The sequence below is a fragment of the Crocuta crocuta genome, unplaced genomic scaffold, assembly GCF_008692635.1.
Source record: "Crocuta crocuta isolate KB4526 unplaced genomic scaffold, BGI_CrCroc_1.0 scaffold59-1, whole genome shotgun sequence".
Lineage (NCBI taxonomy): Eukaryota > Metazoa > Chordata > Mammalia > Carnivora > Hyaenidae > Crocuta > Crocuta crocuta.
The window spans coordinates 2,165,324-2,191,697 of record NW_027551579.1 but is presented as its reverse complement, the minus strand read 5'-3'; the positions used below and the strand labels follow the sequence as shown (position 1 = coordinate 2,191,697).

Below are 26,374 nucleotides of genomic sequence, written 5' to 3'. Positions count from 1 at the left end.
GGCCGGCAACTGAGGCTGCTGGCCCCAGAACGGTGTTTTGAGTAACAGGACATTTTATGATAGAAGTACAAAATCTCAGAAGTAGAGAGGATATTATAAACAACCTTATGGAAGTTCTTTTTCTAATTATTTTTTTAATGTTTATTTTTGAGAGAGAGAGAGGGAGGCACAAAGCATGAGTAGGGGAGGGGCAGAGAGTGAGGGAGACACAGAATCTGAAGCAGGCTCCAGGCTCTGAGCTGTCAGCACAGAGCTGGACATGGGGCTCAAACCTATGAACCGTGAGATCATGACCTGAGCCAAAGTTGGACACTTACCCGACTGAGCCACCCATGCACCTCTATGGGAGTTCTCAACCAGAACTCCACATAGAGAAATTCCAGTTTTCCTTGTAATCCTACGTATATATTTCACGCATTTTAAAAGATTATGATGACAGGTGGACAGTAAGATTTACTGGCTTACCAAAAGGGTCTACGGCTCCCAAATTTGTAAGAACATCTGAATTCAACCCTTATGGGATGCATTCCTTCAACACATATGTTTCTCTCTTAAGTGTAAGGCACTTGGACCCTGGTGAGCAAATCTTCTGGAAACATTACCATACAGTGACAGGGGACACAAGTAAACAAGACATATCACCCTTCTGGCTTCATTTTCTCCTTCTGAGAAAAAATGAAGGTCACAGAATAGACACTCTGCAAAAGGAATATTCTATGATTCCATCATCGGAGCCACAGAGAGGGTAAAAAAGGCTCAAAGTAAATAAAAATGGTTGCTACAAAATAATTAGCTTGAAAAGATTTATGATCCCTGTCCTTTCTAGTTATCGGTATTCTTATGCAACTTGAGGCAATTCAGCAACTTCTTATGCAATCAAAACACTCTGTATTTCTTATCAGAAATTCAGAGATGGGTAGGGGAGAGGTGGGGATATGCTTGTGAACCCTAGAACGCCTTATTTAAGCATCTGCCAACCATTCTTTAGATGTGGGGTTCTGTTTTGCCTAATTACTTTCAGACAACGGCAATGTTTTCACATATCTATAAAAAATCTGTATGTTTCTATAGGTGACCTAATTAAGAAAAAATTAGTCCAAAAAATCAATGTTTCCAATGCAAATAATCCAGTCCATGGATTGAAGACTTCTGTGTGTACCAGGGTGATTTTATGTCATCCTAAACCAATAAAAGTTGTTGTATATGCTTTGCTTTATTTTGTTCAGTTTGAAATAGATTCACAGTCAGCACTACCTACTTGGCCATGTTTCCCCTATTTTAAATTGTTTATTTATCTTATATTTAAGCTGCTTTGCCAAAGCCTTCTTTAAAAGAAAAAAGTAAATAGTTCCAATAGGGACACAGGGATTTTGTTTTTCCTCTTGGATATCCTGAAAAGAGGATTAAGATTTCATTCCACATGAGAATATGAAACAGCAAGGTGAAAAAAAACCATATTTGAGTGAGCAGTTTACAACCATTTCTAGAAAAAAGACCCTTTATTCCTTAGAAATCATGTGCAGAGATCCAACATTATAAAGTAGAGGAGGGCGGAGCCTGGGCTGCCTGGTGCCCAACACAGCGCCCTCTTCTGTCCATGGGGCATCGCTGCAGAGGACAGGGTGAAAATCAGTCCCTTAAAGTCAATGTTAACCCATTAGCACCCCAGCAGTTATAAGCTTTATTAGAGTACCAAATGCCCAATTTGACAGTTTAATCTCAGCTTAACCAGCTCCATTAGTGGACGAAAAATAGATCAAAGGCACTAATGACTAGAAAGTTATAAAAATCAAAGACTGGAAAAGTTTATTCTAAGTAGTTTTTTTTTTTTTTTTTTTTTAATGAATGTGTTTTCAACCAAAGTTCTCAAATTATTTACTTTTAAAGACATCAGCGACTTCACAGAATGTGAGCCTGGCTTTCCACGGTTGACCTTTATTTAAAATCAGCTGTATGACTTCTTTTACTCCTACCTTCCTGACATCCTCTTCTGGTTAAATATGTGCAGTTTCCTTAACCATTCTCCACAAGTACAAATCTCCCAAGTAAATAGTGATAGTAACTCACTAAGCAACTCTCTGGCTTAGATCAAAGCATTTAATCCTCTTAACACCCCTGTGAGCTATGTTCTTTATTATCACCATATTGCAGATGAGGAAAGCAAGGGTTTTAAGAAGTTACATGATTGGCCCAGGTTCATACTTACCAGCCCTACGCTAATAAACAAATATATATACACACAGAGCTCATTTTTAGTTATTCAGGTGCAGTATATGGATCATTCCAGCCACTGCTATTCCAAAATCCTTTAGCTCCCTTTTTATCACACTTTCTCCAGATCCTTCTAATCAACCGCAGCAAGAGTGTGAAATAATAATTAACCATCTCTATACCCTATATGCATAACCCAAACTGTAACACATTATTATTACTTTTTTCACACTCCCATTTCTCAACCCCACCCTCTGAAATAATGCCCTGTCAAAGAGAGGCCAGAACTGGCTTTTATTTGGTCTATTACTCCTTGGTCAACATGGCACTAGTTTCTCATATACCAATTTGCTTTTGTAAATGTTAAAATAGGTAATCACTACCCCCTTACTACAGCCTTCAGTGGGCACAATATAAGGTCCGCAGAATTTTGAATTCCTGATTAGATGGCATTTACATGCCATTAATAAAATAACCTAAGAACAGGTGCTGTCAGTATCATGAACACACTAAGGGCACAAGAGAACCTGTCTAAATAAACTTGGGAAGCCACACTTGCATATGGGTCATATTATTCCACTACTTAGGGAGTTATTTGTAGCTCATCAAAGAGAGATGCAGCCTTATCTCTAAGCAATTTCATTAGGGAGTTTGCAGTCTTAGGTTTACGAAGAAAGCTTCATGGACCCACCACCCAACACATGACCCCACCAGCCACACTTACCAGGTACCTCTCAGAGGACACACTAACTAAGATGAGGTCGTCTCCAACGCGCACCTTTTCTCCTTCTGACCTCTGCTTAGAGGCAGGATGGATAGTCCACCAACACGCCTCACCTGCAGGATGATTGAAAAGGGGAAACAAAGAGATGCCTCTTACTTTAAAATCAATTTTCTTTGCTGGCACCTCCAAAATGAAAGACAGAAATATAAGAAGTCTTCCAAGTCAGTCTCCTGATAATTAAATAAAACGGTTCTTCTCACATAGCTTTCAGAAGTTTGAAATTTACCCAAGTTCACCTAATAGACCATGGAAATCCAAAGACTTGGGCCAAATGAGCTTAGGGTAAAGACATGGTGAAATGCACAGATTTTGTGCACGGAACCCGGTTGTGACATTTTGGGAAATTTGGTGTCTCTCCCCACCTAAGAATTGCTTACAAGGTATTTATTTATGCTATCATTAGGGCAAATCTACCAATTATGCTGAACTTACTGCATTCTTTCTATAATCATATGTCTGTTGGTCTCTGTAATAACCTCTAGTTTTCTGGCACACGATTTTCAAAAGGAGGTGGGGTTTGTAATGTGACAGTTGCATTACAGCATTTTAAAAACTCTGTACTTTGAGAGGACGCTAATTAAAAGTAGATGCAAAGCACTGTCATTGAAATGTTACTATCTTGTGCTTTGTTTTTTTATTTTATTTTTTAAATTTTTAAAAATATTTATTTCTTTTTGAGACAGAGAGATTGAGAGAGAGTGGAGGAGGAACAAAGAGAGGGAGACACAGAATCTGAAACAGGTTCCAGGCTCTGAGCTGTCAGCACAGAGTCTAATGTGGGGCTGGAACTCAGGAACAGATTATGACCTGAGCTGAAGTCAGATGCTTAACCAACGGGGCCACCCAGATGCCCCTTGTTTTTTATTTTAACATGTGGTAGTTTCTACTAATCTAAGGGTAAAATATAAAAGAATGCTACTATAGAAGGATACATTTAAAAATATCTGGGTATACATTAACTCAAATAATTTCTTCTAGAAAAAGTCAAGCATAAGCCTCCTGACCATCATCAACTCATTCTTCAGTCCCATTAGCTAAGATATAAACTTAAGCAAACAATTCTTCAATCTGCTTATAGTTCCTTTAAAAATATAAATATAAGTTCTATTCAAAATTTCAAATAGTGTTTTAGTGATATCTGTTATCTAATACTCATTCCATCCCTTTGACCAGCTTTATTATTTTTTAGAACACTTATTTTTTTCTTCTTCACCAATTCCCCAAGGCCAGAATAAGTTCCATAAGAGCAGGGGCCTTGTGTTTCCATCCACTGGGGTTTCCCCAGTTGCTGCCAGCATACTGTAGGCCCTAAATAAAAATTCACTTTGCATAAATGTGTAAATTAACCATTAAATATCACTTCTTAAGCACTGTTACAGTCAGCATGTAATGTGCCCTAAGATGCTTTCCTTATACGGACTGTAGTCTTACTTGAGTGTTATCTTGCAGGATTCTTTATCTTTATTCACTCGATTCACATTTTTAGAGTTGCAGGGAGTTTTTCATTCATTCACTCAAACGTTTTATAAAGCATCCACACTCTGTCAATCTTTCCTTTAGTAGCTGGGGATACACAGTAAACAAGGAACGAAAAGGTATCTGCCTTGTGAGTTTACTTCTGATCAAGGCAGGCAGACAATAAGAGGTAAATATAATAATCCCGCAATTCAGAGAACATAAAAAGCTAGGGGAACACAGTGCAGCATAAAGGGATCAGAGATAGGCAGAGGGACTGCTTTGTTTTGTTGTTTTGGATATTGTATAATCATATCAGTGAATGAAAACAAATTCTAAATCATGCATGTCTTTTACTCCTTTTGAGAGAGAGAGAACTGAAAACTTTTTCATGTCACTGTTGCTGAAGTAAATTAAAATGAGGAAATTTTTCAAAACTAGCAAAAATGCAGAGAAATACTTCTATGAGATGAAATGAAAATCAAAACAATATTCATCGTTTTGGTGCCTGGCATTCTGGAATCTGTCATGCATGGTGGTGTGTTGGTCTGTGAAAAGTTAATTAGGTTGGTGAATATTTATTATTATCCATTGGTAGTCTGTGAAAAATTTAGAACATGGTAAAGTTTATTTTTTAAAGTTTATTTATTTATTTTGGGGGGCGGGAGGGCAGAAGAGAGGGAGAGAGAGGGAAAGAGAGAATCCCAAGCAGGCTCCACACTGTCTGCACAGAGCCCAATGTGTCATGATTCAGATCATGACCTGAGCTGAAATCAAGAGTCGATGGCTTAACTGACTGAGCCACCCAAGTGGCCCTGGGAAATTATTTTAAAAAGTAGGAAAAGGGGAGAGGTGTGAGGGATAGCTTGACCCCTCCCCCTAAAGGAACCACTCAATACGAGTTGGTCTGTTTCCCTCCTTTGTTTTCTACCTGGTCTTAATTCTTATTTTTAACTCCAATTTTTAACTTAATTCTATAAAATTTCAATTTATTTTTTTATTTTTAATTTTACTTTAATGTATTTTTATTTTTAATGCATGCTCATTGCAAAAGATAAAATAACCAAATTGTAAGGAGGTGTAGAAAGGGTCGCGTCCTCACAGCCCTGAGAACAGAACACAAACAGAGTCTATGTTCTCCCTTTTTGATTCTCTCCACCGGTAAACTGCGTTAATGTAGGCATTTTCTGTTTGAAAATGTAAAAACAGATGTGTATTCGGACAGAAACGCAGCCCTACAGATGGACGGAGAAATGAGGCAAACATTCATTTTTGACCTTTTTGTTGGAATCCTGACATGAAGTACGTTACATTTTTTAGAATTAAAATGTAGCAAATAATTATATTTCTATCCAAAGAAGAATGTTGGAGGTACAGTTTGAGAATCCAGTTAATTATGTGGGAATGACCAACCAATGGAAACAACATACACTGTCTCCTTCTACTAAAAATTTTCCTTAGAAAGTCATTCGTTTTTTGGGGGACGCCTGGGTGGCTCAGTAGGTTGAGCGTCCGACGTTGGCTCAGGTCATGATTTCACGGTTTGTGAGTTTGAGCCCCAGGTTGGGCTTTGTGCTGACAGCTCAGAGCCTGGAGCCTGCTTCAGATTCTGTGTCTCCCTCTTTGTTTCTGCCCCTCCCCCACTCATACTCTGTATTTCTCTCTCTCAAAAAAATGAATGTTAAAAAAAAATTAAAAAAAAAAAGAAAGTCATTCATTTTTTTCCTGACTCCACCCGTAAGGACATTTATCTAATGGATCTCCATGTTTTCCAACTTCTTCCAGTCCACTCCCTGCCATGCTCTCTCCGAGCACGGCCTCACTGGGGCCAAGCGTGCTCACCTGTTGTCTCCTCTTGCAAGCCGACGTCAAAGGCTAGTTTATCAGTTGAAGACCGGGAGGTGGACAGACAGCACAGATACTGAAAGACACAGAATGGCAGTTGTCAGTAAACATTTACAGTCCTGTGAGAGTCTAATTCTGACGCATAAGTTGCCATCAGTCTATCTCTGCTCTATCGGTCTTTTCCTTCACATTTGGATGCTTCTGTGCACAGCCCAGGTTTTCCATCATGAGGGAAAATAACACTCCCACGGCGTTCATTAGGAGCAGTGTTCTAAAGGAGATGCAGTCTTTTTTCTCCTCATAAGAAGACTGAGGAGATGTGTTCTATCAGTAAAAAAAGACACATAACTGGGGATATGTTTGTACATCTCACTTCATGTGATATTCATGATGATAAGCCAAAGTACAAACTGATCTGACAGTTAGAAATCTTTCTCCCAAACAGAAACTGGAAAACTATTCACTCTCATTTTCTAGCTCTGTTTTCAGTTTAAAATTTTTAACTCATGGGGCACCTGGGTGGCTCAGTCAGTTGAGTGTCTGACTTTGGCTCAGGTCATGATTTCCTAATTCATGAGTTCGAGTCCTGCTGTGCTCACAGCTCAGAGCCTGGAGCCTGCTTCCGATTCTGTGTCTCCCTCTCTCGCTGCCCCTTCCCTATGCTGTCTCTCTCAATAAATAAGTAAATAAACAAACAGACATTAAAACTTTTTTAATGAAATAAAATTTTAACTCTCTGAAATTCATCTGGAAGTTATTTTGGTGTGCAGTGTTGTCACCTCACTGAGTGCAGCACATCACCTCATCGAAGTGAACTTCTATTACACGTGTGTGTGTGCATGTGTGTGTGCTTCCCTATGAGTAACTGAACTCTTGCAACACCATCATCTCCTTCCATCTCCCCCTCCTCCTTAAGTTTCCCTAACTGTATACTCTTGAACATAAAGTTTAGCATAATTTTTCAGTGCACTTCCCTGAATTCCACTCCAACCTCAAAAACCTTGCTCACTGGTATGAAAATGAGGACACAAGTATGAATGTAGTAGAAGATCAAGACATACCATCATCTATGCTTAACAAGTGCACTGGCAGCAAGAACAAGAGCCCAGGGAAGAGCACTCAGAGACAGTTCTGGGGACCAAGCAAATCCAGACCTCCCAGAGTCACCAAACAAAGAAGGTAAAGCCTAGAAAATTCCTTCTGTGAAAGAGGATCCACCCACCAGAGTGAGTGTCAGTGACTCTGAGGAAGCAGGAGTGAACCAATCGGGACAGATGTGCTGGCACAGTAGGTGGAAGTCGGTGCCATGGGGTTGGACAATGAAATTAACCTGGAGATTCCAATTCTGTCTTTTGACAACAAAACACTGGCTCCCAAAGTTATAGAAAAGTTGCTTCAAGGGTCCGCAAAAATGTTCTGAGCCAGTGTAGGAGTGTGAGTCTCACCTTGAGAAAGGCTGCCCATGGTGATACCAGAAGTTTATAGACGTTAGCTCTAAACATATTAAGTGTCTTCCTTTATCTTATTAAAGTCTTCTGTTACATTCTGCAATAATACTACAGTACTTACTAGGTACTATAAATATTACCATATATTCTCTCTTCCAATAATATTCATAGCAACTATGAGGAAGATAATATAATTATTCCACTAAATGTTCATTAAGTTCCATGATGACAAGGACGTGATCTTGTTCACTACTATAGACCCAGCACCTAAAACAGTACCTAGAACACTTGAGAAAGTGATTCTGAACCCAGACTGACTGACCAAGTTCAGGGTCCTAACCCAGTATGTATACAAAGCGGTTTTCTTTTTTTCTTTTTATTTATTTTTTATTGTAGAGAGAGTGAGCATGTGAGCAGGGGATAAGGGGCAGAGGGAGGGAGGAAGGGAGAGAGAGGGAGGGAGAAGGAAGGAGAGGGAGGGGAGAGGGGAGAAGGGAGGAGGGACTTAAGCAGGCTTCATAGTCAGCATGGAGCCCAAAGCAGAGCTCAATCCCATGACCATGGAATCATGGACTGAGCAGAAATCAAGAGCTGGATGCTCAACCCACTGAGCCACCCAGGTGCCCCAAGAATAGTTTTTTTTTAAGCGACCCTCACATTTATTATTTAATGCAGTTTTTGTGTTTTGATTGATATTGGAAATATAATTCTTTCTATGAAGTTTTAATTCATGATTATTGTATGCAAACAGATTATATTTATATACTTATCTAGTATCCATTTTACTAGAGCATTTTCCTAGATTTTATTTCTGATATTGCTGTGTAGCCAAGAAATCCAGAACAATGCTAGTATACTTTTGGTTTTGTTTGTTTGACTTGGTTTTGTCAATAATCACCTTAGTGTCTGACAATTAAGATTGATGTTGGTTACTGAACTGACATTTATATTTTATCACGGAGAAATTAATCATCAATGCTTAGTTTTTATTAGAAATGGGTGCTGAGTTCTATTAAAAGCTTTTTTCAGCACCTGTTAGGATGATCACAATTTTTGTTATCTGGCCTATTTATATAATGTAGCACACTAGTAGAAACGATATTATTAAGTCATCATTAAAATGATATCTATAGTTTTCCTACACTTCTCTTCCTCTACTTTTGAATTCCATTCACCAGAACTTTAAGTCAGATTTTCACATTGGTATTCATGAATAAGACTCACAATTTTTTTAAGTTTATTTTGAGAGAGAAAAAGAGAGCATGAGGAGGGGAGGGCAGAGAGAGGGAGAGAGAGAATCTCAAGAAGGTTCTGAACTGTCAGTGCAGGGCTGGAACCCAATGAACTGGAAGATCATGACCTGAGCCAAAACCAAGAGTCAGATACTTAACCAACTGAGCTACCCAAGTGCCTTGACTGACAAATTTTATATGTTTTTGGGTACTGACACAGAGGCTATGCTTGGTACCTGTTCTGAAATGATTTACACAATACCAGAATTATGTAATCTCTGAAAGAGATTTCCTTCCTGAAAGAAATAATCAATTATATTATACTTCTAAGTGTTGGACCATCATGTATTCATGAAAATTATATTGATGAAGAATTTAAATAATGTGGAAAATGTTTATGCTACAATAATATGTTTTAAAAACCAGGATATAAATTTGGTTATGAAGTAAGATCTCAATTATGTAAACCATTTTTTTAATGTTTTATTTATTTTTGAGAGAGAGATAGAGACAGCATGAGCAGGGGAGGGTCAGAGAGAGAAGGAGACAGAGTCCAAAGGCAGGCACCATGTTCTGAGGTAGCTGTCAGCACACAGCCCATTGCGAGGCTCAAACCCACAAATCGTGAGATCATGACCTGAGCTGAAGTCGGACACTTAACCGACTAAGCCACCGAGGTGCCCTATGTAAACCATTCTTACGAACAGAAAAAATTAAAAATTTTTAGAAGTCCCCACACATTCTTTTCCCATTAACATGATCATGAAGAATTGTGTCATATGTAATTTCCAAATCTTATAAAATAAACATGCATTGATTTTATAATTTAATAAAGCTTTTACAAGAATAGAACTTTTATGCATTTTATTAAATATATAAAATAATAATGCATATTATATAACAAAAATATATAGAAGTGCACAATATGTATCTAGATAGACAGATGGATAAGTATATGGGTATCTATACCTATACAGATAACACTGTGGATATAGATTTTTTCATCTTACCTTTCAATAATTTTCTAATAAATAACTGTTTAAAACAAAATCAGAAATGAAAAATATTTATTTGACTCTTACAGCCCTCTCCTCTTAAAACCAGTCTATCAAAAATTAAGATACTAAAACACAGGAGTCATAAATGATGGAACTGAAGGACTTTACAGATCATCTAAGCTATTTTTCATTTTATAAGTGAGAAAAACTAAACAAGGCACAAAGATATTAAAGAACGCACACATCCCAGTTTATTAATACTATCACTGAAATGCTATTACCAACGTTCTTGTTGATGTATGTCTAAGTGGACCCTGTATGAGATGGAATCAAAACACCTGCTCACCATGCCACTGTAGGAATGGCGTAGCAATATGGCGTGTCCGTACAGGAGTGTTCGGTGACCACCACCTTGAGCAGTCTACAGGGGAAGAGGAAAGGGTCGGCAAGGAAAAAAAAAAAAAAAGAGTAAACTTAACTATGGCAATAAAAGACTCTCTTGTCATCAACAAAAAACATTTAATAGGAAGGAATAAAGTAAAAGTAAGCAAAGTGCTGTGGAAAGAATGTTTAAATTAGAATAAGGCAACCAAGAAAATCTCTACTGAGAATCTGACAGTTGATCTAGTTCTTGAAGAATGAACTTGATTTCGGTAACTGTAAGTACCTAACATAATCTGTAATTACCTATTCATAGTTATTTATGGTCTCTATTTCCCATTACATTGTGAGCTGCACTGTACATGGACTGTGATGCCTTGTGGTCACCACTGTATCCCAGGCTCCTGGCAAAATGACTAGCACACAGTAAGGGCTAATTAAATATCTGTTCAATGAATGAGACCTCCTAAAGCACAGAATGGATCAAATCATCTACAGGTCTGAAACTGTTTCATGCCTTCCAGCTGTTTTTTAAAAAGGGTCCAATTTTTAAAAATATGAAATACAGAAATGTGTCTCAAATTTTAGCATGCTTACAAATCACTAGGAGAGCTTATTAGGATAAGGAGTGGCGACACTGACGTATGTATACTTTAAGAAGTCAAGAAGTACATTAATATCTTTTTTAAAATTTATTTATGTTGAGAAAGAGACAGAACGTGCACAAGTAGGGGAGGAGAAGAGAGAAAACCCAAAGCAGGCTCCATGCTGTCAGTGCAGAGTCCACTGCGGGGCTCGATCTCATGAACCAGGAGATCATGGCCTGAGCCAAGACCAGGAGTTGGACGCTTAACCAACTGAGCCACTCAGGTGCCCCAAGTAAGTACATTAATATATTATACTACTGTACCTCTTTTCACTCAAAAGATACCCCCTTCCTACTGTTACATATAATTCCTTAGGATAACTTTTTTTTTTTTACATGTTATGTTCAAAAGACTTCAGAACCATTCTTAAAACAGGTCTTGAAAGGTATTCAAGTAAGAAAACCTGCTTTAAAAAAAGGAGAATCACTTTTTTCATACACTGTGAGGGAAAGGGGAAAATCTACTTTGAAAAATCATATTCCTTTTCAGAACGAGGCACTCTTTGAAAAGGATTCATTTTTTTTTAAATAATATGTTTGATTCAGTATAGTCAAGAACAGTTTTATTCACCTTGTCTGATATGGGCCACTTTGAAAGGAACTTACCTTTTCATACCAGATATAGGTTCCAAAGCCACAAATACACCTGAACTTGAGGAACACTTGACAGTCACACTGATCAAAATAAGATTTTTTTTTTAAATGAAGGACAAGGTCTTAGATTTAACCCAAAAGTGGATAATGATCCTTTTACTCTAATGCTTTGCTTTAGTTCCCTTCTATATAATATATACACATACGTACACGTATACACACACATATATGTAAATGTTCAAACTGGTTAAGTTAAAGGAGACATTCCAATTATAGATTTTAAACTATAGACTTCCTTACCACTTAAATACAAATTTATGCTTCAGATTTAGTTTTAATAGACCTTCTGAAAAAGTATACAAATAACCCACACTAAAATAACTTTGTTAATTAAGAGAACACAATTAACACAAAGTGAATGTAATTTCTGTCACATGGTCTGCACTACTTTTCCTCTAACATCTCACTTTATTTTTTATATTTATTGAATTAAGTAATCTCTATCCCCAAGATGGGACTCAAACTCATGACCCTGAGATCAAGAGTGGCACTCTCTTCTGACCGAGCCATCCAGGCACCCCTCTAATGTGCCATTTTAAATGGTACTACTCCAACTGCCTCTAAGTCAGAAAAAAATAAAATGTGTAATTTCCACTCTCGATCATATATTGGATAACTTGTTCATTCAACAAACATGTATCAAAAGAATTATGTATGTGAGATGGACTCAAAGAGGTACCTTGGCTCTTTTCTGTTTTTTGATTTGGTCAGTCTTGTCAATATTTTTGTTAAATTTTGTTAAATTTGTAAAATTTGCCAATATCTTGCTTTAATTCAAGTGAACAAATATGTAGGGATTTCATTTGATGTTAAGAACTTCTGGTACTTGATGAAATAGCTATACCAAATACTAGCCGGTTCTAGGGTTCTTCCTTCAGGGCTCTACAACTCTGTGCCTTGGGTGGACTGTTGGATTTCCCTTGAGAATTTCAATGGGAAAATGATCATCACTGCTGGGGAACGTACCAGGACCCTGGAACAAAGGTCTATTTCCCCTTTAGCCTCCCAAACCTAAACCTATAAGCACTCAGCTATATAACCATATTATGCTTTGGGAATCCTGCCAGGACCAACTAGGTTAAGAGTCAATCAAGCTAATAGAGCAGTAAGCTCAACACTGGCCTCCTTTCAAGATCATACACAGGTGGAAAAAAAAATCTTAAGTGTTTTTTGAAGTTAATATATTAACCATTTTTTGGACTCTGACATATGGGCAAAGTAAGCATTGCTTTCAATTGTTTCAACTTAAAAAAGTAGAAAATAACATTTTACATGAGACAAACTTGCAGTTCACACAAATGCCATCTATACTTTAACTAGTCCTGCTAATTCTCCAGTAAATATTATGCAAAAGAAACACCCTGTCCTATGTATTGGAATTCTACTGTCAAGGAGCTACAGTGCACTTAATGCCAAGGGTATCATGCATAATAAACTCACATAATATTTTCCTCTGCAATGAGAATAAATGTTTTCTCTGAAAACTCTAACTATTCATTTTTTCAAAAATTATATACTGGATCTCACGTAGTTTCCTTCATATATTTGCACACTAACAACAAAGAAAGTAAGCTTAAGAGTTATTTCTTTGTGGGGCACCTGGGTGGTTCAGCCAGTTAAGTCTCTGATTTCGGTTCAGGTCATGATCTGGCAGTTGGTGAGTTTGAGCCCTGCATTGGGTTCTGTGCTGGCAGCTCAGAGTCTGGAGCCTGCTTCAGATTCTGTGTCTCCCTCTCTCTCTGCCCCTCCCCTGCTTGCACTCTGTCTCTCTCTCTCAAAAATAAACATTAAAATATTTTTTTTATATTTTTATTTATTTCTAGGAGAGAGAGAGAGAGACAGCGTGAGCAGGGGAGGGTCAGAGAGAGGGAGACACAGACTCTGAAACAGGCTCCAGGCTCTGAGCTGGCAGTCAGCACAGAGCCCGATGCGGGGCTCGAACCCACGAACCGCGAGATCATGACCCAAGTGAAAGTCGGACGCTTAACTGACTAAGCCACCCAGGCGCCCCAAAATATTTTTTAAGGAGTGAATTCTTTGTTTGTTTCTTAATGCCTCCAGCTATGGGATAGATTATCAGATCCTTTTTGTAAAAATATTACCTGGAATTTACAAGTCCCTGAAGTACATTTCCAAGTGTGACTTAGGCTCTACTTGTCCCTGAAAAAGCATCTGTCAGTACCCTAAACCTGCCTCTAAGGCTGGCTGAGTCTGTGGTGTATTTAGTGAGCTGCTGGTCATCAGCCCTTCACTGTCCCCGAGCAGAACCAGGCTCCAGAAGTCAGCTCCTTCTAGACTACTGTGGTCTTCCACAGATGAAGAGGGTCTATGTTAAGGTGCTACTGCCATTTTAAGGGGAAAAGTAACAAAACCCTTAACAACTATCACTTCCCAATTCTCTCAGTATTTCAGATGTTGGAGAGCTAACCATCAGTTGAAAGGTAAAATTAAACTTTCTGAAAATATCAGCTCAAAATGTGTTTTCAGGGGTGCCTGGGTGGCTCAATCGGTTGAGTATCTGACTGTTGATTTTGGCTCAGGTCATGATCCTCGGGTCATGGGATCGAGCCCTATGTCTGACTCCACACTCAGCATGGAGATTCTCCCCCCCCCCTTCTTCACTTCTCTTTCCCCACTCATGCTCTCTCTAAAATTAAACAAAAACAAAAAAGCATGTTTTCAGTTCTGTGTGTGGGTTTGGACCCATTACCCCTGAAATGATTGACAGGGTTAATGTTCCTTAATAGTATAAAAAAAAGAAAACATGACCTCATGAGCTATAAGTGGATAAATGAGTCTTGAGGACATTCAGGCACAATCTAATCAACACTGCTGTATGTATCCTAAACCAGCCTCACCTTAAATTTTATACAAATTATCTTAGTATCAATTTAGTATTATTAGGCATTCTTATGCTTCTGGCTTGCCAGGATCTTGCTAAAGATGTCTAATTGGGACCCATACTGTAAGTAAAAGCTTTGATGTAAATGCTTCTATGTTTACATTTACTTAGAACAATAGGCCACCGCAGGGCATAACTTATTCATTTGTTACCTTCTGTGGGAAGAGGAACAAATTGGATCACTGTAACTACATTTGAAGTATAAAAGCAGAAAAGTATAAAATATAAAATCATAATAGCAATGACTAAGATAAACTGAAGAGGTTTAGATACACACAAAAATTACTGGCACTGTGTTTCTGTTGTTTGGTTTTTTTTTCTTTTTTGGCTCTGTGTTCCTTAAATATCTGTTTGTGTTATATATTGGCTTATTACCATGTCTCTACTATTAGTACTCTTATAAAACTGTCTAATTTACAAACCATATAATATCTCAATACTTTAAGTTTTCTGTTTTTCTATTTTTCTGTTTTAAAATGCTATGTTAATAAATGTACGACATTTCTCATAATTCCAGGCCCTTATTATGCAAAAGTTGTTTTTGTAGTCAGACTGCAGCATTCTTCTATATCCTTCAACTGCTATGACAGAACATGCCATTTTAGAAGTAAAACAATGAAATCTTAAAAGGAATTTATTTCTGCAGGTGATACTTAACTACACTGCCAAAACTTAACATAATGGACAAGAACAAGAAATTTGTATTAGAGAACTTCTTTCATTGTGCTCAGATATTTAAGCAGAGAAGCTGTTAAGTTTACCTTCAAATCCTAGTAGTAAAAATTGGGAAAGGAGTTGTTCCAGGGAGAAAAATGGAACAATATCTCCACGCTTAAGCTTTTAAATCATCTGACAGTGACCTAATAAATGCAATATGAATGGCACAAGATCGACAGGAACTGCACAGAATTGTGGAGCCTGGTATTCTGGTCAACCCATGGGTCCCAGCAGCAGGAAACACTCACAGCCCTGCCATCTTTAATAGTGAATCACATAAGATATTCACAAGATGATTATAATAATTAATGAGAAATCTGGCTTCAGTGCAAAGTAAATGTGTCTGATGAAGCCAGCTGAACAGTGTCGAGATGGCCATTTGGCATTGGATGGCGTACTTCTGATAAGCATCTTAACCTAAAAGTGTCCGGAGGTGGCAGATCTAAGGTCTATGATGGTACCAATCATTCACTGCACCAAGAGTAGAAATGGGCTCTCACCATAAGGAAACATCCGTCTGGTTCTAGGAGGTTAAACAATGCCTGTCCAGGTATGAAACCCAAAGCAAATCACAACTGGAAGGTGAGAGCTGAAGAAAACTCAGCATCTTTTCCCTTTTAAGTGGCTTAAGTTACTATAATGCATGCATATACCCACTATGCTTTGTCAGATTCTAACCTTTCCAGATTAGCCGATGCAGGTATGAAAATAAGCTACTGGGCTTCTGGCTTTGCAATTAAAGGGAATTAGACCCTAATTAAATTATTCTAGGTATGCTACCTGGTTTAAATTGATTTTACATCATCTTTACTTTTTTTTTTAATTTTAGGTAGTTAAATACCATGCAATACTGGCTTGAAAATTAGAACTCAGCTCTTCACTATGCATCCCTACACACAGTGGTCACCACAAGTGCCCTCCTTGATGCTATGTCATCTTTCTGTTTGCACTGGGTTTTCTATGAACCTGCTCTCATGATAAAGCTTGAAAGGGAAGTTTCAGGGAACTTTTCCATTCAGCCTCTTCCAAGAGGAACTAGATAAGGCACTGGATAAGAGGCAGACATGATAAAATGGCAAGATGATAAAAGGAGTAGGGTAAATGCAGATATGGCAATAACAACTGAATTTTTCAAACCCCATTTCATTAGTTATGTATTCATATCTGCAAAGAGAGGACATACTCATGTTTTGCCGCTATTTACACCATTTTCCCAACTAAAATGCTTGTCTCATTAAATGGTTAATGTCCTCTTTCCCCAATGTTAAGGCTATAATAGTATCTTCTGTTATTTGAAATTTTGGAAAATATTTTGTGTCCTTGTTGATAGATGGCTTTAAAGAAGTTATCTGCTCTGTCAGTCCATCCAAACTGTCAAATTCTTAATGAGTAGGTCCAGCTGTGGGGGCCCTCTAACACTCCTGGTTCAAGAGTTTTGGAAAATATGAATGACAGACTTAGCTATGTAACTCAGTAGACTCACTAGACACTAAAAGTGTCAACGAACATTGTGCTTCCTTTTCTTCCATGCTAGCTTTTAAATCTACATCCAGAATTTTGTTTTGTTTTTGTTTTGTTTTGTTTTTTAATATTTTATTTCTAGGAGAGAGAGACAGCGTGAGCAGGGGAGGGTCAGAGAGAGAGGGAGTCACAGACTGAAACAGGCTCCAGGCTCTGAGCTGGCAGTCAGCACAGAGCCCGACGCGGGGCTCGAACCCACGAACCGCGAGATCATGACCTAAGCGAAAGTCGGACGCTTAACCGACTAAGCCACCCAGGCGTCCCTACATCCAGAGTTTTGATGTAACAGGTTTCGTAGTTTATATCTTTTGAAATGAAATTCTTTTGAATTTTTGAATTATATTAAGCCTTCACTATGTGAATATAATAAATTTCTCTATACATTGTTTCTTGCCTTTTAGAATAAAAAAATTAAATTACATGAATGTTACATGAGAAATAATGGTAGGTACATAAACATGAAACAAAAAACTTCTATATTATACATTCTCAAAAGAATGATATTCTGTTCTTCTTCCTCCTCATATTTCCTTCAACAACATGTCCATGTATTTTACTCTCCTCTTTTAGCGTGTCTTTTAAACCCTTTCCATTTTTGTAATTTGGTGAAGCAATGAAAAGGGGTTAAATTATTTTCACTTCTCCTGGAACAGATAATTAGATAGTAGCTTCCTGGTACCTTTTCTAATTTCCCAGAATATAAATTTCCTATTGTATTCATGCAAGAAAGTTTTAAAAGCAAAATAGCCAATATAATCCCCAGAGTTAAAATCCTAAATGTAAAGCTGTTAAAAAAAAAAAAAAAAAAAAAAGGTTNAAATCCTAAAATTGGCTAAATAAAACTTAATGTTACATAATGACCCAAAATGTCAAATGTTGTTCATCAAGATGTCAAATTTAAATGGGTGATTTATTTAAACGTACAAGTTCCAAAGTTTGATTTAATTTTTAAAAATGTGAACATGTGAAGAAAAGTGCCATGAATTAAAAAATAAACAAATAGGTGTAAGCAAATTTAAAATGCAGGAACTATTACATATAGAACAGATGATCGATTGTCTTACCTTCATCATGAATTTCTGTAGGGACAAAAAGAAGAGAGACAAAATATTATATACTTTTTCAAAGACTTATTAAAAACACCTCTTATTATTTATAAAGACTCCCCTGTTCAAAAGAGTTATGCGAACAATAAAAACAAACACCACACTGGCTGTGGTATTACACGAAAACTTAGTACCCACTACATGCTAGAGAAAAACTATATATAGCAGGCAAAACTCTCTTTGAAATTGGCTTCATATCAGTTTTTCCTATTTCTATGAAAACATGCTGCTCTACTTTAATGCATGATTCAATTTATAACAAAGCCACTAAGCACCACAAGAACCAAAGATATAATCTCAAAATGATACTCCAAAAATGCTCTATAACTTTTTTGATTTCATCTCTTGCATAAAAATGCAGTGATATAAAACAGCAACCCAACGAAGTTTAGTAAAAATTGTGGATTAGAAACAGGTAAGGTGTATTGTAAATTAAGATGCTGTGATAAGCCGTTTATATGTCATGCAAAATAACAGTAAGTAGGTTCTAGACACTACATATTCTGAGATGTGTATTTCAAAGAAAAACCACAAAAACTTTTCCCCTTTTCCCTTAAAACGACAGTCTCTTCTCATGTTTTGTATATATTACAGTAGCTCATTTTGCTTCTGTAAAACATAATTTGTACATGCATTTCTTCATTTTTCTCTAGACCCATAAAATTTGACTTCCTCCTCCTAGGAAAAGTTCAAAGATGAAAAAAAGCTAAGGAGGAAAAATGACACTGTATTTCCAAACTTAGTTGCCACAGTTAAATTTAGTTGCCACAGCCTTTAAGTCCTAAAGAGAAAGGATACACATGTTCACATTCATTTTAAAGAAAACAGCAAGGGAAGTTATCTAACATAGTATTTGTAAATACTACAGTTATTTTCCTGAAACATACATGCATAATAATTTATATGTTACTAAATGGCAACTCTACTGTGACTGGGTTGTTTTTTTAATTTTTAGTATTACATTTTTAAACAGTTATTTAAGTAATCTGTATACGCAAAGTGGGACTCAAACTCACAATCCTGATCACGAGTTGTATGCTCTTCTGACTCAGCCAGCCAGGACTGCTTTAATATCAAAAATTTAAGGAAAATGTGTTAAGAACCATTTCATTCTTAGCTTTAAAAATATAGGCTGTTTGGTTATAATTTTGTAAGTGATATCAATGGTAAATGACATCGGAAAACTTATTTTCCATGGTGACAATGGTCAATCAATCCTATTATGTGATCTCTAGTGAGATATATCACTAGATGAGGAATTAGGAAAAATTCTTTTTAAAGCATTAATTTAAAGAAAAACAAAATTCCAACCTTTTGGTACAGATCATAGTTTATAACAGATACTTTATTCATGAGTTGTTTTGTTTTGTTTTTAATTGAGCTCGGTTTTGGAGATTTTTCCTTGAGAAATGTTCTTAGGCTGACTTTCTGTTTTCTAGATTAAACTACTTAAGAACTGTAGTAAATAGAAAAGAATGGTCAGGAGAGTCAGAGGAGAGGGCTGCAATTTCCAATTTCTAAGTAATGTATATAAGAAAGGCGAGTGATAGGGGAGAGTAATCCGGATATTTGATAAAAGAGAACAAATAGTGAAAATTAGCAAAGGCCAAAATATCCATCTGCAGAATTAGAAAGAAGAGCCAATGTAACAGACACACATTTTCAAAAGATAATCAAAAACATGAAAGACTACTTGTGGCATTACTGACATTAACCTTTTGTGCAAACCACTGGTTGGTCCATTTGGCTTAAATGCTACTAATAACAAAGTGATAACATTATGAGAAATCCAAAGGGGGATCATTCGGGAGTGAAAAAGAAAGCAAGATACATTAAAACAAAAAAGGATAAACACCTTATTTTAATCTCAGTGTAAACACTATGTAGGTAGGATAAAAAAAAAAAACAGAAAAAAGAGTAACAAAAATCCTTTAAAAAATGCTGACATGATTAAAAGAAGAAATTAATGCATAAAGATGAATACTGAAGAAGAGAACAGGCTTGGTTTAGGTTTCAGAGTATCGCCTTAGGCTTACACTTTACTGAAAGAATGATTTATTCCCTCGTGCAAAGGCCATTGGATAAAAGCTAAAATTCTATTAGATGGAATACAGAAAATAGAGGACTGTAAACACATTAAGAGTCCAGGCATCAATGTGGATTGACACCGCTTTCTGTCTTTGAAGAAACTGGTGGGAAATGAAAGAGAAAGGGGGAGATTTTAGTTCTTTAGGGTAAAGTACAAGTGTCAGTAACCCAGTATTTTAGGGTTAGTATACGTACTTCCAAATTGGTAGGTCAGATGAAGCTTCAAATGTGAACAAGAGTTGGAGGCATAACCCCCATTGCACTACATCAACATGAACCAGGAAGAGAATTAGACATCCATATGCTGTCACTCAAAGACAGATGGCTCTGGGGGTCCAATGGATGGCAAACGGAAGCAGAACAGTCTTGGTCTATAAGTTTGTCATTTGATCTAGCACAGCTGAAAGACCTCAGGAGTTTTCTTGGCATATGCAAATGATTATAAGTAGGAAAACAAATCAAATAGCAATAATGCATTAGAAAAACTGTAATCAAACACCGGACATCAAGACAATGCATAATTACATTCAGTATGTTGCTGGTATAAGAAAGAAATAGTGATTTGGGCGACCTAAAATACTCCTCTACCATAACTAGGCCTTTCAGTTCAACTTTGAGTTTTTTAAACTATTATTTCAGGGACACCCAGGTGGCTCAGTTGGTTAAGCATCTGACTTCAGCTCAGGTCATGATCTCACAGTTTGTGAGTTCAAGCCCCATGATGGGCTCTATGCTGACAGCTGATAGCCTGGAGCCTGCTTCCTATTCTATGCCCCTCCTCTGTTTGTATTTTCTTTCTCTCTCTATCAAAAATAAACATTAAAAATTTTTTAAATAAACTGTTATTTCAGTTTTATGAAATAACAATTGATTTAAAAATGTAATACTTGTACACATGAACCTGTCCTAGAAGTTTTAAAAGAAACTTTACTGAAATAATCTTCTCAAAAATTATATAGGTATGGAATTAGCACAAAATAAACATTTGGGGACTTGTCACTGAAAAGCATTATCCAATCTGACAATCTGAAAGACTAGGGCAAAATTTTGATGCAGGAGGTCCTTTTAAAATGAAGTTTCCATTGAGAGCAGGAAACATCCTACCCTGCACACAGTCTATCCATTGAATTTCACCTCATTTGTTGTCTTTTCTCTCCGTGTATCAAGATGCTAGGATTTCTCCATAATCCCCCAACTGGCAGCCTCTACTTTGAAAGTGGAGATATGTCTGGTATATTTCATTATGTTGAAAAAAGAAAAGGTTATTTCACCACCAAAGACTTGAAGTTATTGGTGACTATCTGTTAAAGTGAAGTATAACTGACTAATAAAACTGCAATGCTTTATTACTTTCAAGTGTACAACATACTGATTCACCAATGTATACATTGTATAAAGCTCCCCACTGTAAGTGCAGTCACTGTACGTTATTACAATATTATTGACTATATTCCCTATGCTGTACTTTTCATCTCAGTGACTTATTTTTATAACTCGAACTGTTTACCTCTTAATCCCCTTCACCTAATTTGACCATCATCCCACTCCACATTCCCTCTGGTAACCACTATTTTGTTCTCTGTAGGAGTCTTGTTTCTGGTTTGGTTTTTTGTTTGTTTGTTTGTTTCTTCATTTGTTGTTTTTTAGAATCCACATGTAAGTGAAATGATATGGTATTTATCTTTCTCTGTCTGACTTCACTTATCATAATACCCTCTAGGTCCACCCATGTTGGTGGCTATTTTAAATTAATAATGTTCCCAACATATTTCAGGGAACAAAAGAAGCCTAAGAGTAACAACTCCAAGGTCCAAATGTATATCAATATCCTCTTAACTAAGGATTCTAAGGATTCTCCAATGAAAATATCCAAGACTGAACTGACTGACAGACAGGTTGACTGCAGGCCCAGAGACCATCTTAAAGGGACTTGGCTTTCATTACCATGAAAGAGCAATGATACCCGTAATCATTGAGCCTATGGCTATGGTCTCTCATCGCTCATATTTTACCAAAAATTTTTTTAATATTTATTATTTTGATAGAGAGAGAGAGACAGAGTGTGAGTGGCAGAGGGGCAGAGAGAGAAAGAGACACAGAACCCGAAGCAGGCTCCAAGCTGTGAGCTGTCAGCACAGAACCCAATGTGGGGCTTGTACTCACAGACCATGAGATCATGACCTGAGATGAACCTGAAGTTGGACGCTTAACCAACAGAGCCACCCAGGTGCCCTGATCATTGCTCATATTAATGACTATCTAATTATAGGTGCATGCTGGTTCCTTTTAAATAACTCACTATATTTTGGGGGCAGATTGGTCATAACTGTTGTCATTTTCAACCTATTGACATTTCTGTACAGACAGGGTTTAAATGGACTGCCTTTTCTTTTGCATGTAATGAATTTGACAATTATCCAGTGTGTGTGCAACTATCCGGTTCTTCTTTTGAAGGGTAAAGAAAAATGCTTCTGATAAGCTACCATAAATCCTCCCATTTTGGCTCTCTGACACAGGTTTATAAATCACTGAACTGCATGAACACCTAAAATATGAAGTAAAAGAGCTATTTAGCGCTTTCCTCTTTTTGTAGATTGTCTCATGAAAAAATTTCTCTAAATCAAAACCAACAAACTGATCTCTACACAGAATATATGGATCATAATGACCTGAAGATACAGCCTCACCTATACTCAGACCACCACCTACATATAAAAAATTGTGTATACTGGGGCTCCTGACTCCAGCGCAGGTCATGATCTCACGGTTCATGGGTTCGAGTCCCGTGTCAGGCTCTGTGCTGACAGCTCAGAGCCCAGAGCCTGCTTCAGATTCTGTGTCTATCTCTTTCTCTATCCCTCCCCTGCTTGCATTTTGTCTCTTTCTCTCAAAAATGAATAAACATTAAAATTTTTTTAAATTGTGTATGTCAAAATATAGAAGATTCTTTTTCCAAACCATTTCAAACATGTATGAAACATGGTAACATAAAAGCATTTCACAGACCCTTGCATAACAGTACATGCACATGAAAACACATTATTTTTTTAAATTTTTAAATGTTTTATTTATTTCTGAAAGAGAGAGAGAACGTGCAGGCACGCGAGTGTGAGCAGGGGAAGGTCAGAGAGAGAGGGAGACACAGAATCTGAAGCAGGCTCCAAGCTCTGAGCTAGCTGTCAGCACAGAGCCCAATGCAGGGCTCAAACCCACGAACTGTGAGAACCTGAGCTGAATTCAGATGCTTAACCAACTGAGCCACCCAGGTGCCCCAACACATTATTTTTTTTAAACTGCTAATGAGTTAAGGAACATTTGAAAGAATTTTATATCTTAACAATTACAACAGCATCAATGTATTCTTGAAAAGAGCAAGTATACGCATGAGACCTCATTTGGTCTATAGACAATGTTTCACATCTAACAGTATCACAATATTTTCCATCTCTTCTCTCCAGCTCCACCCATGACCTTCAACCCAAACCCAGGGCCCATGTTAGAAACCAATGCTATGGGTTAGGGAGGCCAGAAGGCTGGGGTGGAGTAGATGGAAATAACAGGCTATCTATCACCAGTTAATCCAGGTCTCACCAATGTTATTCTCCCTTTGTGTATGAAGAGCAACATTTGATTACTCAATGGGCTTATGATTAAATGCAAAATACTCAAAGATACTCAAAGAGACACTGGGAAACAAGTGGAGAGAGGAAGGGAGGAAGATGGAGAGGAAGACATTGATTAAGGCTGATTGACTGACCTCTGATGAACCTATCCAGAATTATCTTTCAGAAAATTTACAAGAACCCATTTGAATTTCCATATATATGTAAATTTTACAAGGCTCTTAAAGGTCTTCATCTGAGGGCTGTTAAATGCACTGTGTAGTTAAGCAAGTATAACTGTTAAAAGAGGACACTTGCCTCAGAACAAAGTGATGGCAAATAGTATCACATCCCAGACTACATTGTTATACACCAAAGGGGGAGGCTGAAAATCCACTTGCTGCTTGGCTGACCCCCAGCCCTGGTCTTCCAGAAGCGGTAGGGAGCAAAGGGATGGTTTCTGGAAGGGAGGTATTGGGAGTTTCTGAGCCCTGCTCTAGCCCACCCAAGCCTGCCCTCCCCTCAAGCCTAGAAGAGAGTGGCTTTGGGGACATCTGTGTCCCCAGGAAGCTGGACACGAGAGACCACTGTCTCAGTGTGCCTGGAGATCAAGACAAAGAGATGGGCTAGGTAGGCTGTGGCAGCAGAATGTAGAGAGGTGGCTGGCTGCCAGCAGACAGACAGGCTTCCCTGCAAAGAGCCAGCCTGGGGATGTCCGTAATGCTCCCAAGAGACCTTGGGACAAGGCAGTTGTCACCACTGACCAGCAGGAGGATCACTGACTGCAGCAAGAGAACCACGGGTCAGGTTTCTGGTGACAGACATTCCCCAGAAAACCCTCCCAAGTGCCCCCAGAGAGAGCTCGCCTCAACACCTGACAAGCCCAATCAAGGGCACTGTCCTCAAGAAAGACTTCCTGCCAGGGCACGTGGGTGGTTCAGTCGGTTAGGTCGTTAAGCATCCGACTTCGGCTCAGGTCATGATCTCGCAGTTTGTGGGTTCAAGTCCCGCTTCAGGCTCTGTGCTGACAGCTCAGAGCCTGGAACCTGCTTCTGATTCTGTGTCTCCCTCTCTCTGCCCCTCCCCTGCTCCCACTCTGTCTTTCTCTCTCTCCTGTCTCCTTCTCTCTCTCTCTCAAAAATAAAGAATATTAAATTTTTTTTTCATTTTTAAAACAAAGACTTCCTGCCAACTTCCCTCTTCTGCCATGCTCCCACTGCACCCTGATAGGGGCAGAAGAGCTGGGCACTGGGCTGGGGTGTGAGGAACCTGGCAGCGTGAAGTAAGACTCAGCGTCCCCTTCAAAACTCCCTTCCCCTCCAGGGTTCCCACCTGGGGGGTGGGGGACCTGAGCTCTGACACAGGTTAACCTACATTAACTTCAGACTCCTCTATTAAACAGAATTGCATGGTATGATTACCAAAATGAGACTTTTGTGACTTAAAATGACTGGAGGGGGGGTCTTACTCTCTGAATATAAGAAAGGTCATGGGACCCATCCTCGTTTAACCAACAGGACAGAGGAGAGGCCCCTTAGAGCAGGTAGGTGGGCAGGAGGTTAAATTGTTTTCTGTTACCCTTCAAAATACCGGTTATAGTTGAATGTCAAACTTCTAAGGCAAATGTGGAAGATATGAACTACATGCGTCTTCAAAGAAAGAGCTCAAATCTAAAATTTACTGAATCATATACTCATAATGATTATCAGTTTCCTCAAACAAATCCAGCAGGACATTTTCATTTTATGATATCTACATGGCAGTATGTTTCAGTATCAAAGTTACGACAAGAAAGGACTGGTCCAGATTCTAATCCTATAGAAAAGGAGGTTACAGTCAACAGATAGGCTACATAAGGTTATAAAGCTAGTTACGTGCAAAAGTGAACTGCATGATTTTCAGCTCAATGTTACTTCCATTTCTTTCGCGGATCCAGAAAGCAATCTTGACAGTGAAGATGTACAAATAAACTTGATAAGAATAAATTCTGAGATGTGAAATTATTACAAAAATGAGAGAGAAAAGCTACATGGTGAGGCAGATCAAGAGTAACCAGATACACAGAGAGAGGGAGGAAGGGAAATACTCACAGACAAAGAAAAAGGGGGTTCCCATTTATGTATTTTATTTCCAGGAGATTTGAAAGTGGGTTGACTGCTTGGTTCAAGAAAAAGTGATCTGGGTACAGCACCAAAATAGAGTAATGGAAGTAAAGGGGTACAAAAATGAGAAAAGATAGACTCATTTTAGGATAGCTAATACTGGCAGGGAGCCACAAAAAGATGACCAATATGTTCTTAGCAACAGGCTTTTATTCTCAAGACAAGAACACTATAAAGCTTGGCTCAGAACTCTAACTATATGCATAGAAGACATGAAATTTTAAAACAAAAACAAAAAAAAAGTTTAACAAAATTAGTAATAGTTTAGCTATGAAGAGATAGATGATGAATTTAAATTCTTGCCAGAAATACAACATAGAAGTAGATGTTCTGAAAGTTATATGGGTATCATCATCATCATCACGGAAATGGCAAGTACAAAAAAAAAAAAAAAGCTTTCCATCAATATAAAGAGATACAGTGATCGAAAAAGAGCCAAGATTCACAAAAAGCCAAGTGAACATGCACTCATTTGGGAAATACCACTGAAAGGCTACTGAGAAGGTAGCAAAATGCTCAAAAATAGAGACTATCAAGAGAATCATATCCCAGGATCAGGAAAAATAATAAAGATACAATGAAGCCATAAAATAAGTCAGTCTTTAATTAAGGTCAATATATT

The 26,374-nt window shown here is 37.8% G+C and overlaps 1 protein-coding gene across 1 annotated transcript in view; it reads right to left on the bottom strand.

Moving 5' to 3' along the window:
- The window catches only part of RYR2 (ryanodine receptor 2), a 674,490-nt gene that overhangs the window by 415,556 nt on the left and 232,560 nt on the right, over nucleotides 1–26,374 (bottom strand). The window contains exons 7-10 of the mRNA XM_077751737.1: nucleotides 17,859–17,873; nucleotides 10,320–10,394; nucleotides 6,293–6,371; nucleotides 2,936–3,048 (exon numbers count right to left, since the gene is read on the bottom strand). Coding sequence (XP_077607863.1) covers nucleotides 2,936–3,048; nucleotides 6,293–6,371; nucleotides 10,320–10,394; nucleotides 17,859–17,873 — 282 coding nt within the window. The remainder of the gene's footprint in view (nucleotides 1–2,935; nucleotides 3,049–6,292; nucleotides 6,372–10,319; nucleotides 10,395–17,858; nucleotides 17,874–26,374) is intronic.